This window comes from Cuculus canorus, chromosome 1 (assembly GCF_017976375.1).
Source record: "Cuculus canorus isolate bCucCan1 chromosome 1, bCucCan1.pri, whole genome shotgun sequence".
NCBI classification, from domain to species: Eukaryota; Metazoa; Chordata; class Aves; order Cuculiformes; family Cuculidae; genus Cuculus; species Cuculus canorus.
The window spans coordinates 126,456,945-126,469,805 of NC_071401.1; the positions used below are offsets into that span (position 1 = coordinate 126,456,945).

The window sequence follows — 12,861 nt, forward strand, 5'->3', positions numbered from 1 at the left end:
ACCACTTTCCATATGATTACTCCTGCTGCCAGCCAGATTCCTGAATGGCATCAGAGGCAAACTCTAAAAAGTGAAAAACTGCCCACACCTGTGCATTCAACACTTTCCCTGCTGGCACTAAGACAGTGAAGAGACAGAGGAAAATGCAGAGGGGCAAGATGGCAAGGGGATGAGAATGGGGTAAGACAATGGAGCCAGAAAGTGAAAAGCTCAGGCAGGTAAAAATAAGCAGCAGTGTTGCACTGCTAAACCTGGGCATTGATAGAATGTAAGACTGGAATGGCAGGGACAGAGACTGAGCTCAGTAACAGGAAGGGGCAAGGAAAACATGATTTGCAGAATATGTCCCTCTGAAGGCTGCAATGAAATCCAAGAATCCTCACTCTCACCACTATTCTATAGTCAAGAAATATCCATGAAAACTCAAGCAAAGCCTTTCCCCTGTCTCACATTGACCAATATAAAGGATGATACACTTTATTAGTAGAGGTGGATGAGGTCATTTTGAGGGATCTCTCTGGCTGCAATCTAGTTCACTGCTGAAGTATTTGAGTGTTTCTAATAGCTGTGTTTCCCTGAGCACTCACATTTCTAGTGTTGTTAAAAAAAATAAATCATGCTGGAAAATGCACATAGAAGACTGTTTAGAAATATATTACTGATAAGATGAAGCATTAGTATATCAGGAAATGTTAGAATTCAATATTGTTTTGTGATTTTAACTGGCCCATTCAGCATTTGCATTGTGGTATATTATTTAATTGCACAATCACATATTGCTTTTCCCTCAGGATTCTTATCACAGTCAATGCAAAGAACAGACAACTGCTCAGGAAAAAAAATCATTTTCTGCATCTAATTTCTCTTTCTTGACCTATTAACATTCATAATCAACAACTGTGAAAAGTCATAACTTATAAGAATCACAGAGAAGCCAATGAAAAAATAATTATTTTCCTGTATATAAAACCTTCAGAATTTTAATTCTGTGTAGTAAGTATGGTCTTTACACTTTCAGTGATAAAGGGAAGAAAATATTGGTAAACTCCTTCAACAAGCAATGTTTACTCCATGTACGAAATAAGTTTTACATTTAATGAGAAATTAGTATACCATTCTCTCATCAAAAGTTGCATCTTATGCATACCTGGAATGGACTTATTTAAGGTTGCATAAGTCATATAAAATTTGACATTTTTTCATTTGTGAGCATCTAATATTGCAACATCACAGTATTCTCAGAACAGTTTCACCAATGTATCAACATTTTAAAAGCTATAGGGGAACACTTCTGCTTTCTCATCTATGTTCAGTGAGTGGATATACACTGTAGTCAACTGCAGGAACAAAGAAAAACCTTGGGTTATTTCTGAAGTCATGAGAAGAGGTGAATTGCAACTTTTCTGAATCATTCAAGCACATTCTCTCTCATTAACTGGCCTTCTTGCTTTCAAATTCTCCATCCAAATTCTTACCAGTGCAGGGAGCATCAGCATTGTCCGAAGCAGATCGATAGTAGCGGTTCTCACACACACATTCACTGGAACCTGGCAACAGAGTGTGGCTGTGGGCAGGGCAAGGATGGCAGAGGTCATCTCCCACAGATACTTTAAAGAAACCAAGGGGACAGGCTAAGAGGAAGAAAATGGGAAGCAAAAGCAGGAAACTCATTAATTCAGATTCTAGAAACAACGTGATGTTATTTACATTTAACTTGTAAGGAAAAGTTATTACATAGAGCAGTTACTACTGGTTTTGTTGCTTTATGGAGCGTGTACTGTTAAAGTTGCCATTTCAGATCAGTTTATTTTATTCTATACAATAGGTACTTCAATTGATTCACTGGCAGACAAAAGAGAAATCAGTCCAGAGACAGTCTTGGCCATCTGAAGTAACTGTCTTCCTTTTACGCACTCAAAGAGCTTTGGCACTAGAGAAGCCAAAGAGCAAAGTCATCTGAGGACTGGAGGAGTGGCTGGTACACCAGACGGCTGTGCTACCATTCAGTGAGACCTGGACAGGCTGGAGATTTGGGTGGAGAGAAACCTAATGAAGTCCAACAAACACAAGTGCAGGGTTCTGTACCTAGGGAGGAACAAACCCATGCACCAGTACTGTTTAGGGGTTGATGTGCTGGAAAACAGCTCTGCAGAGAAGGACCTGGGAGTCCTGGTGGACAACAAGCTAACCATGAGCCAGCAATGTGCCCTCAGGGCCAAGAAGGCAAATGATATCCTGGGGTGCACCGAGAAGGCTGTGGATAGTGGGTTGAGGGAGATTATCTTCCCCCACTACTCTGTTACAGTGAGGCCCTATCTGGAGTACTGTGTCCAGCTCTGGCCTCCCCAGCTCAAGAAAGACAAGGGACCACAAAAGTAAGTTCAGCAGAGGGCTGCAAAGACGATCAGAGGACTGGAGCATCCCTCTTAGGAGGACAGGCTGAGAGACATGGGTTTATTTAGCCTGCAGAAGGGAAGACTGAGTGGGGATCTTATCAATGCTTATAAATGCTTATAATCAGTGCTTATAAATACCGAAAGAGCAAGTGCCAAGAGGATGAGGCCCCAGCAAGGGGCAAGAGGCACAAACTGGAGCACAGGAAGTTCCACCTGAACATGAGGAAAAACTTCTTTGCTGTGAGGGTGACAGAGCACTGGAACAGGCTGCTTAGAGAGGTTATGGAATCTCCTTCTCTGGAGATATTCAAACCCCACTAGAATTTGTTCCTGCCCTAGAGGAACCTGCTTTAGCAGACAGGGTTGGACAAGATGATTTCCAGAGGTTCCTTCCAACATTTAGCATTCTGTGATTCTGTTATCTGGCTGGAAATAGGTATAACAGTTACAGCTATTATCCACACCTCCTCCTCCCCACTCAATACAGCCACAAAAATGGATTTCTTATGCTGCCTTCAATAGTTTAATTGCTTAAAGTAATGTAAGCTACCATGGCTGATTTTGCATCAAAAATGGGAGCAGGTACTTAACTTGGCAGTACTATTGTTTTTCTGCAGGTCTTGAAACTTCTCAAGAATGAATAAAAGCCTCTTAATTTAGTCAAATTTAATCTGCAAATGCATAGGAGCATGCCTAAGCAAAAAGCTGACATAAGGATGGCAATCCATCATACAGGGAAAGAAAAGGAAAAAATAGTAATTTATTAACAATATGGAAGCATGGCACATTCTATGTTTGGCAAAGATACTATGCTGAATTACCTAACAGGAGGTGCTTTGATCTTACAGTGAAGTACTAGGATAAAACTTCTACAAGTTTTCTGTAAGTTTTCTGTAAGTTTTCTAAAGCTGATTCTCTATACAAATTGATACAGTCTCTAGATTTTATGGACTAATGAGCTCAGGCCAAAGTTCATCTGTGGAGTGACATTTGGTTAGTTAATTTCACAATGAATATGAACATAGGCTATCCAATGAATGTTACAAAATAGAACATAGGTTGTTATTTCCTGTACTTACAGGCTTCCACTTCCAACAACAATACTTGGAAATGTTTCTAACCCACGTAAGTGTTGAGTGGCCATTTATGCCTCGTAACAAATAGACAGATTCAGAAAAAGAGTATCTTGGTTATCCAACCTTCTTGTCACATGTGTTCAATTCCCTCTGTTTTGAGTTTTCAAGGGCGATTGTAGAATTTTTGAGACATACTGTGGGACTGCAGGTATGCAAACCGTAACAAAGCTGAAAAGGTTACAGCTGCAGTCCAGACATAACAGCCAGTAATATCTGTGGAGTCCCATCAGCTTTACACCTATTGAAACTATGAATATTATGAATGGGAAGTTCTCATCAACTCATTGCATAGTCATTTAGTGGAAATTTACCATTTTCAGGAATCTTCCTTTATGTATTTCAGATTTGATAATACTGAGCTGAACTGAATGCCCATGTCTTTATTTTCTTACAAGTAATTTTATTTCATCAGTTTCTTCTTGCATCAACCCTGTTCTCAAGCTTTTACCAAAACTGAGAACTAACGGCACATTCTTTCTACCTGTCAAGGTAGACCCTGGAAAACAGTTCTTTTTCCTTATTCAGTGCTAAAGCTTGACATCAAGTGGGACAATGACCTTGTTGCTAGTCACAATAGTGAAAATTAACAGATAATGATAATGTCTGCAGTCTATATGATACTAAAATGAAATCTGTAGAGGACGGATTTTATCCCTGCAGTGCAAACACATATTTACCCTACAAGAGTAGTGCTAAGAGAATTCAGGTAACTTAATCTTTAGTCCAGTTGCAAATAGAAAGCTAGGAAAAGCTGTGAACATGGAAGAATTTGTCTGGTATTTAGTAAATAAAATTTATTTTAAAATAAACATGGTTGTGTTAAAAATAAACAAACACTATTTCTACATTGTGCTGGACACCATGCTCACAAACAAGGAAACGATCATGGGTGATGTGAAGGCTAAAAGGAGCCTGGGCTGTGGTGACCATGAAGTGGTGGAGTTTAAGATCCTAAGAGGAGTGAACAGGGCAAAAAGCAAGCTCACAACTCTGGACTTCAGGAGAGCAGATGTGATCACTTTGGGGATTTGCTTGGAGAAGTCCCATGGGATAAGCCCCTAGGGAGAAGACTGGCCCCCAAAAAAGTAGCTAATGTGCAAGGACTACCTCCTCCAGATGCAAAAGCAGCCCATACTAACAAGAGGAATTCAGGCAAAATATGCCAAGAGGCCTGCATGTTTGAACAAGAGGCTTCTAGCTAAACACAAAAAAGGAAGTATACAGAAGGTAGAAGCAGGGACAGGTAACCTGGGAGGAACATAGAGGCACTGTCCAAGCTTGCAGAGACATGATTAGGAAACGCAAAACCTACCTGGTATTCAATCTGTCAAGGGATGTCAAAAGCAAGACGGGCTTCTTTAAGTAACTAAGTGGCTAAAGGAAGACTAGAGCAAATATGAGCCGACTGCCGAGTGGTAAAGAGGATCTGGTGAGGAAGGATGGGGAAAGGACATGGAAAAGACTGAGGTACTGAATGTCTTCTTCACATCAGTCTTTACTAGCAAGCCTAACATTTAGGAAGAAGAGATTGAGGCGGAGGGGGCTCATAGCAGTTTACTGCTTCATCACAACGGAAGGATGAAGAGCTGATTTCTTTCCAGTGACCAACGATAGGACCCAAGGGAATGGCAGGAAGATGTGCCAAGGGAAGTTACGTTGGGTATTAGAAAGAGATTTTTCACTCAGGGGTTGGTGGAGCACTGGAACAACTTGCCAGGGAAGCAGTCATGGTGCCAAGCCTAACAGTATTCCAGAAGCATTTGGACAATGCCTTCAGACAAGTGCTGTGGGTGTTGGGGTTGTCCTGTGAAGGGATAGGAGTTGGACTCGATGACCCTTGTGGGTCACTTCCAACTCACATCATTCTGTGATTCTGTGAACCCCAGGACCCAGAGACCAGGGGAAGGTCTGGAGTAAGAAAGATCATCTTCTTGGTAAAAGATCAGGTGAGAGAATACTTAGGTGAACTGGATCTACATAATTCCGTGAGCCTTGATGGCATACACCCACAGGGGAGCTGGTTGATGTCATTCTGAGGCCATTCTTGATAATCTTTGAATGATCATGGTGATGGTGAGGGATGCCTGAGAACTAGAGGAAAGCGAATGTCACTCCTGTTTTCAAGAAGGGCAGGAAGAAAGACCTAGAAAAAAGCAGGCAGCTCAGCCCCACCTTGATCCCTGGGAAGATGAAGAAACAACTAATCCCGAAAACTTTTTCCAGGCACGTGAAGGACAACAAGGTAATTGCGAGTAGCCAGAATGGATTCTCAAAGAAGAGCTCAAGTTTGATCACCCTCCTGTGATGGCTTAGTAGATGGAGAGAGAGCAGTGGATATTGACTACCTTGACTTAGTAAGGCTTTTAATACTGTCTCTCATATTATCCTCATGGAGAGGATGGGCTTTAAGCACTGTCACACATAATAGCTTCATGGACAACCTGATGAAGCGTGGGCTGGATGAGCAGATAGTGAGGTTAATTGAGAACTATTCGAACAATTGAGTCCAGAGGGTGGTGACCAGTGGAAGGAAGTCTGCACCAGCACCTAGTAGTATGACCTAGTGGTCAACACTGCAGATGACTACTGTGCTGACTGCAGACATAACAAATACACAAGCTGAAGCGAGTCTACTATCACTAGGACTAGCGTGTTTTGCTTTAGTGAACATTACCATTTCAGGACCATCCCAGAGAAAGCCTGAACAAGAGCAGATTCTCCTGAAACACCTCCATTGTGTGTGACTCAGTGGTCAACACTGGGTCCAATACACTTCCTTTGGACTTGTGGAAGAATAATCCCATGAACCAGTATACCCTGGGGGCTGAACAGCTGGAAAGCAGCTTTGCAGAAAGCATCCTGGGGGTCCTAGTGGATTCCACATTGAACAGGAGCCAGCACTGTGCTTTTGCCTTGCTGCAAAGAAGGTAAATGACATCCTGGGCTGTATTTGGAGGATTGTTGCCAGCAGGTCGAAGGAGGTGATCCTTCCCCTCTACTCAGCTCTGATGAAACCATGTCTGGAGCACTGAGTCCAGTTCTGGGCTCCTCAGTAGAAGAGAGACACGGACACACTTCAGAGAATCCAGCAAAGGGCCACAAAGCTTATTAAGGGACTGGAGCATCTCTTATAGGAGGAGAGGCTCAGAGAGCCGGGACTGTTCAGCCTGGAGAAAAGAAAGCCTGCAGGGACTCAGTGTGCACAAATACTTGAAGCAAGGATGCATAGAGGACAGAGAGAGGCTCTCTTCAGTGGTGCCCACTGACAGCCCCAGAGGCAATGGGCACAAACTGAAAGACAGGAGGTGTCCTCTGAACACAACGAAACACTTTTTATCATTAGTGTGACTGAGCAGTGGAACAGGTTATCCAGAGTCTCCCTCCATGAAGATAATCAGAAGTGGTCTGATCATAGTCCTGGGCAACCTGCTCAAGGTGACCCTACTTGATCAGCAGGAATTTGAGAAGCTATCCTCCAGAAATCTCTTCCAAACTCAGCCATTCTGTGATTGCCCTTAAACATATGCAAATTAAAATGTCTGGATAGATACATGCGGTCTTGGCTGCCCCGCTGCCAGATCTCTCCCCACATACATGATTGTAAGTGTGCAGGAAACAATGAATGGAAAGTTCTTGGCACTAGGTTACATCTCATTTCAGATGTCCAGAAGGGAAATGAGAATACGATTGGCAGGTTGCCTCTGATGAAGGAACTTGAGATAAGAGTTTAAAGGAGACAGAGAGTGTCACGAAAAGCAACAAGTCTATAACTGAACCTGCTCAGTTCAACTCATATAGAAATGGCATCTGGAGAACCGTGGAGTGGACTCCATAGCAACTTAGGAGGCAAGAACTCTCCAGAATGATTATTTTTGCATTGTTTATTAAGGAAAATCAATGACTACATAAACATATAATCTCATGCTGGCATTTTGGGAAGAGATGGCTGATACAGAGACAGGATAACTCTCATTCTGCTCTTGGGTATTTTTAGTTTCAAAAGAAAACCAGCAAAATGAAATCATGCACCATACCGCAAGCAAAGCTGATTTGCAGCGATCAAATATGATTCATATCTTTTCCACCTTCTGAGTACAGTAGACACGAACTGGTTTCCATGTAGCTAAAGAATGGCCTCCACAGGTAGGGAGCTGCTTACACTCATAAGCACTTTTATCCCTTTCCAAAATTGCCTAGGACATGCTAGCTCACTGCATGCAGGACTTTAGTACACAGATGGCAACAATAAGTGTTCCCACGACATGGAGCTTTTCCTAGCATTGCTTCAGTGCAGTCACGCTATAAATAGATTATCAAAGGTCAAGTCAGGAGAAGAGAAAAAAAATCCTGTGGCAAAAGCCATTTCCTTTTATTTCAGCAATAAAAGTGAGCCAAGGGCTGTCCTTCCACACGCAGACAGAATCCATCTCTCATTTGTTTCTGAAGGATGTATTTTGTTCACACCACAAGAGATTTTTCAGTTTACATGCACCTTACATTCCCTTCTTAATGCAAATCATGGCATCATGTCCACTTGCTGTGGTGCTACAATCACTGCAGATGACTACTGTGCTCGCTGCAGACATAAAAAATACACAAGCTGAAGTGAGTCTATTATCACTAGGACTAGCGTGTTTTGCTTTAGTGAACATTACCATTTCAGGACCATAACAGAGAAAGCCTGAACAAGAGCAGCTTCTCCTGAAACACCTCCATTGTGTGCCTGCAGAACAACTTCACACAAAACACCAAGACCAGTTAAGCCACAGGCCTTGTTAATGGGGATAGTATGACTTTTTCATCCCCCAGGCACCAGCACTTTCCTAGAAAACACAGATTTAACTCTCATTGATTCACAACATCCTATGCAAGGACAGAGGGCTGCAGAGCTAGCACCTCAGGGGGCTGAGCAAGCTGCCACTTCCCATCACATCAAAGTTACTATGAAAGAAAAAGGCAGAGATCAGAGTACGCAAGCTCTTTTCTCTCAGCTTGTCTCAGTAATTTTTCATATATTGGCGCAGCGTCAGAATGCCACAACAGTTCAGCTGGGCACAGCTCATCTCAGAAACACCGACCCAATTTTCCTCAGCTCCACCCTACAACACACGTCCCTGCAATGCCTGTATTTGCCTGACTGCTATCTAGAGACAAGTTCCACCTGGGAGGCCAATTTCTGACAGACTATTAACAGTAAGAAATACCAAAACCAGCAGAATGTGGAGTCAGGGGGAGGGAAGGTGAAGAAAACGAAAATGGAAAGGGAGACAGACCAAGAACCAAAGAAGTTAAGGGAGAAAAAGAGGCATTGAAAGGCTCACATGGACAATAGGGGCAGAAAGGAAATATTCCAAGAGTAACCCAAAATATAGTAAGAGAAGAGGGAGACCGGGAAGGGCAGTTGGAAACTTCAAGTGAACTTTGTGTATCCCCAGCAGTGTTTTAGGGAACATGATATAAGTGTTACTCTGACTTTTTTGTACCAAGATATGACCTGGAACTGAACCGGGACATAGGAAAACATTTAGAAGAGCATAACATTGATCTCTTCTTGACTGAGACAAGTGATCTCGTTTTTATGTGGGGGTTTTGCTCGCAGGTGTCCTGCGAGGCAGCAGGAATGAATGCCAGATACGAGAGAATTTGAAACGAACATAGTGTAAAAGCAGGCTTTGGAGTCAGACTGGGAAAATGAATGGACACAGCTGAATTTGAGGCCTAAGGAAAACTGAATGTGCAGAGCTACAGTCTCAAATGAGACTGACTCTAGGCAAAGCAGAATCAGCATGGAGTTTAAAAAAGAAGATAACTGGTATGGGCCATGCCACTTGCTTTATCTAGATAATGGCAGGCACAGCTAGAATAAGCCCTGAACTGAATCAGCTGGAAAGAAGGATGCTGTTTGACAGTTATGGAGGGCAGGATGATGTAAAGGACCTAATAATTGTATATATTGTAGAAATATGATTTAGACAGTACTTTCTTATAATGCAAGAAAGATGGCTCAATTAGCATGCAGAAGACACACTAGAAAAGAAAAATCTAATTAACTTTTAGATGAAACCCTCCTAGTTTTAACCCCCAGAGATAAGCCTATGACTATCTTATGGCGATAGGAAGTAGTTTGCACTGGGGCAGGCTGTTTCTACAACAGTTCAGGTGAGGAAGAGAGAGTGGAAAATCACAGAAACACAAGGAGAGAAGAATGTGGCTTTTTTAAGATTTTTAAACGGAAAAGGAGAGATTCAAATCAACTGAGACAAAATAAAGTCACTCGGATCTGTTTCCCACTGAACTGTTACTAGGAAATGAAATGAGATGAGATGAGATGAGATGAGATGAGATGAGATGAGATGAGATGAGATGAGTAAGGAACTTCTAGGACAAAGAGGTGGAGCTGAAGCAATTATTAGCTAGTTACATACCATGAAGACTGCCAGGGAACAGCCTGTGTAAAGAAAAAAAAGGCAAAACTAGAAGCAAGATTTGAGCAGGGGAAGTAAGGAATATTAGGAAAGGGCAAGTACTAGATATAGGAACAGCAGGGAACTACTTGAAAAACACCAAAGTGTATGTGCACACAGCAGAATTAGGCTCGAGAAACTGAGGTAAGGAGCAACACATAAGACAAAAAAATAGGTAATTTAGCACAAGGCACCGAACATTACTATCAACTGCGAGTTTACCTCCAGGTTAAAGCTCTTATTCAGGATAGGCTAAGACAATGGGTTTGTTTATTATAAAGAAGAGAAGGCTGGGGTGGGAGAGAACTTATGGCTGGCATCAGCCACTTAATGGGAAGATATAAAGGTGTAGGAACAAGGTGGTAGAACACAATACAATAGACACAAGTGTATTAATCTCTTCTTACGCCTTATTACAAGCTCCTTCTATATAGGAAAAAGAAATTTCACCATTGGTTCATCAAATACTAGAACAGTCGTGCAGGGACATCGTGGAATATTTATCTTTATGAAAACTAGACTAGACTAGAACTTGAGTGACCTAACCCAATTTGGTCCTGCTTTGAGCATGGAGTTGGAGCAGATGACTTCCACAGGTCTCTGCAACATATTCTATGGTTTATAGGAAGCATCTTCCAAGTGATTAAAATTTGAGAAGACCTTATTGTGTATTTTTTATAACTGTATATGCAGAACACCGAAGCTTGTGCTTTAACATAAAACTTAACATTTCCTTAGCCTCACATTGAAAAAAAGTTTATCTAGGCTGGATACTTCCGTGGGACTGAGTAGAAAAACAGATGTGGAACTTGATTGGCATAATGGACTGGGAATTAATTTGTATTTGGACTTGAAAAAGAAAAAAGGATAAACTCTGTATTATTAAATTAACAGTTGTATTTCAGTGATTTTTTTCAAGCTAAGAACTCACCTTACTTTTTCATTTGGAATTCAGCTTAGCACTTTATCAGGTAGTCATTTATCCTCTCTTTTTTCCTCCACATTGTAATTTTTTAAATATTTTTTAAAATATCTCAGTCATGAACTCTAAATATTATTTTCAAAAGCATCTGGTAACTTGAACTCCATGTGACTTTTAGGTAACAAGTGATGACAAGCAGTGGGCAGTGAGGGAACCCCAGTTGTAAATGCATTGTGGGGATGGAATATAACAATTAATTTCAGTAATGAATCTGTCGATCTGACAGAAGACAGGGAAGAACAGCCAATAAAAACAGAATTTTGGGAATCAGTAGCCTAAGATGGCCTAATCACCCAGGACTTCAGTGTAGTCTTCTGTGGATGTAGTCTTTTTGGACTTCAGTAAAGCCTTTGACACAGTTTCTCACAGCATTCCACTTCAGAAACTGTCAGCCTCTGGTCTGGATGGGCGCACACTCTCCTGAGTTGAAAACTGGTTGGATGGCTGGCCCAAAGAGTGGTAGTAAATGGACTTAACTCCAGCTGGAGGCCAGTCTCAAGTGGGGTTCCTCAGGGCTCGGTACTGGGTCCAGCCCTGTTCAATGTCTTTATCAATGACCTGGATGAAGGCATTGAGTACACCCTCAGCAAGTTTGCGGATGACACTAAGCTGGGTGGAAGTGTGGATCTGCTGGAGGGTAGGGAGGCTCTGCAAAGGGATCTGAACAGGCTGGACCGCTGGGATGAGGCCAATGGCATGAGGTTTAACAAGGCCAAATGCCGGGTTCTGCACTTGGGGCACAACAACCCTATGCAGTGCTACAGACTGGGGGAAGAGTGGCTGGAGAGCTGAACAGAGGAGAAGGACCTGGGGGTAATGGTTGACAGCCAACTAAACATGAGCCAGCAGTGTGCCCAGGTGGCCAAGAAGGCCAATGGCATCTTGGCTTGTATCAGAAATGGTGTGACCAGCAGGTCCAGGGAGGTGATTCTCCCTCTGTACTCCGCACTGGTGAGACCACACCTTGAGTACTGTGTTCGGTTCTGGGCCCCTCACCACAAGAAGGATGTTGAGGCTCTGGAGCGTGTCCAGAAAAGAGCGACGAAGCTGGTGAGGGGTATGGAGAACAAGTCTTACGAGGAGCGGCTGAGGGAACTGGGATTGTTTAGCCTGGAGAAGAGGAGGCTGAGAGGAGACCTTATTGCTCTCTACAACTACCTGAAAGGAGGTTGTGGAGAGGAGGGAGCTGGCCTCTTCTCCCAAGTGACTGAGGACAGGACAAGGGGGAATGGCCTGAAGCTCTGCCAGGGGAGGTACAGGCTGGATATCAGAAAAAAATTCTTCACAGAAAGAGTCATCGGGCACTGGAGCAGGCTGCCCAGGGAGGTGGTTGAGTCACCTTCCCTGGAGGTGTTTAAGGAACGGGTTGATGAAGTGCTTAGGGACATGGTTTAAGGGAGTGTTAGGAATGGTTGGACTCGATGATCCAGTGGGTCCTTTCCAACCTGGTAATTCTATGATTCTATGATTCTATGACTTGCTGTTTCTGGCCTTCTACACAGAAAAAACAGAGTTGCAGGAAACCTTGCAAGCAAGGCACTCTATGCGTATACATCTACAGAAAGAAAAAGAGCTAAGGTCCCAGCCTTCCTTTTTCCTCTGTAAACTGTCATTCTCCTTCATGAAAGTTTAGCATGAGAAAAAGTTGACTTGGATAAAGCCAAAAGTGTATCCCACACACAACACATCCCACATCACCTAGAGGGTTTACTAAAAGATGTTTTATCACACTTCTATTTAGCTGGATAAATTGGCCATATAGTAAGAAATAGCAGGTAGTCTTATGAAACTAAAGAAAGAAAGCATCTGAATTCATGATAGGGGGCAGGAAAAAAAGGGCTTTCTATCTAACTGCTCAGAATGGTTCTTGTTAGATTTTTTTG

The 12,861-nt window shown here is 42.5% G+C and overlaps 1 protein-coding gene across 5 annotated transcripts in view; it reads right to left on the minus strand.

The window, feature by feature from the left end:
- Positions 1 to 12,861, minus strand: part of EPHB6 (EPH receptor B6) — an 88,759-nt gene that overhangs the window by 37,468 nt on the left and 38,430 nt on the right. For all 5 annotated transcript variants that reach the window (XM_054050757.1, XM_054050549.1, XM_009566669.2 and 2 more), the window contains one exon: positions 1,476 to 1,631. In XM_054050757.1, coding sequence (XP_053906732.1) covers positions 1,476 to 1,631 — 156 coding nt within the window. The remainder of the gene's footprint in view (positions 1 to 1,475; positions 1,632 to 12,861) is intronic.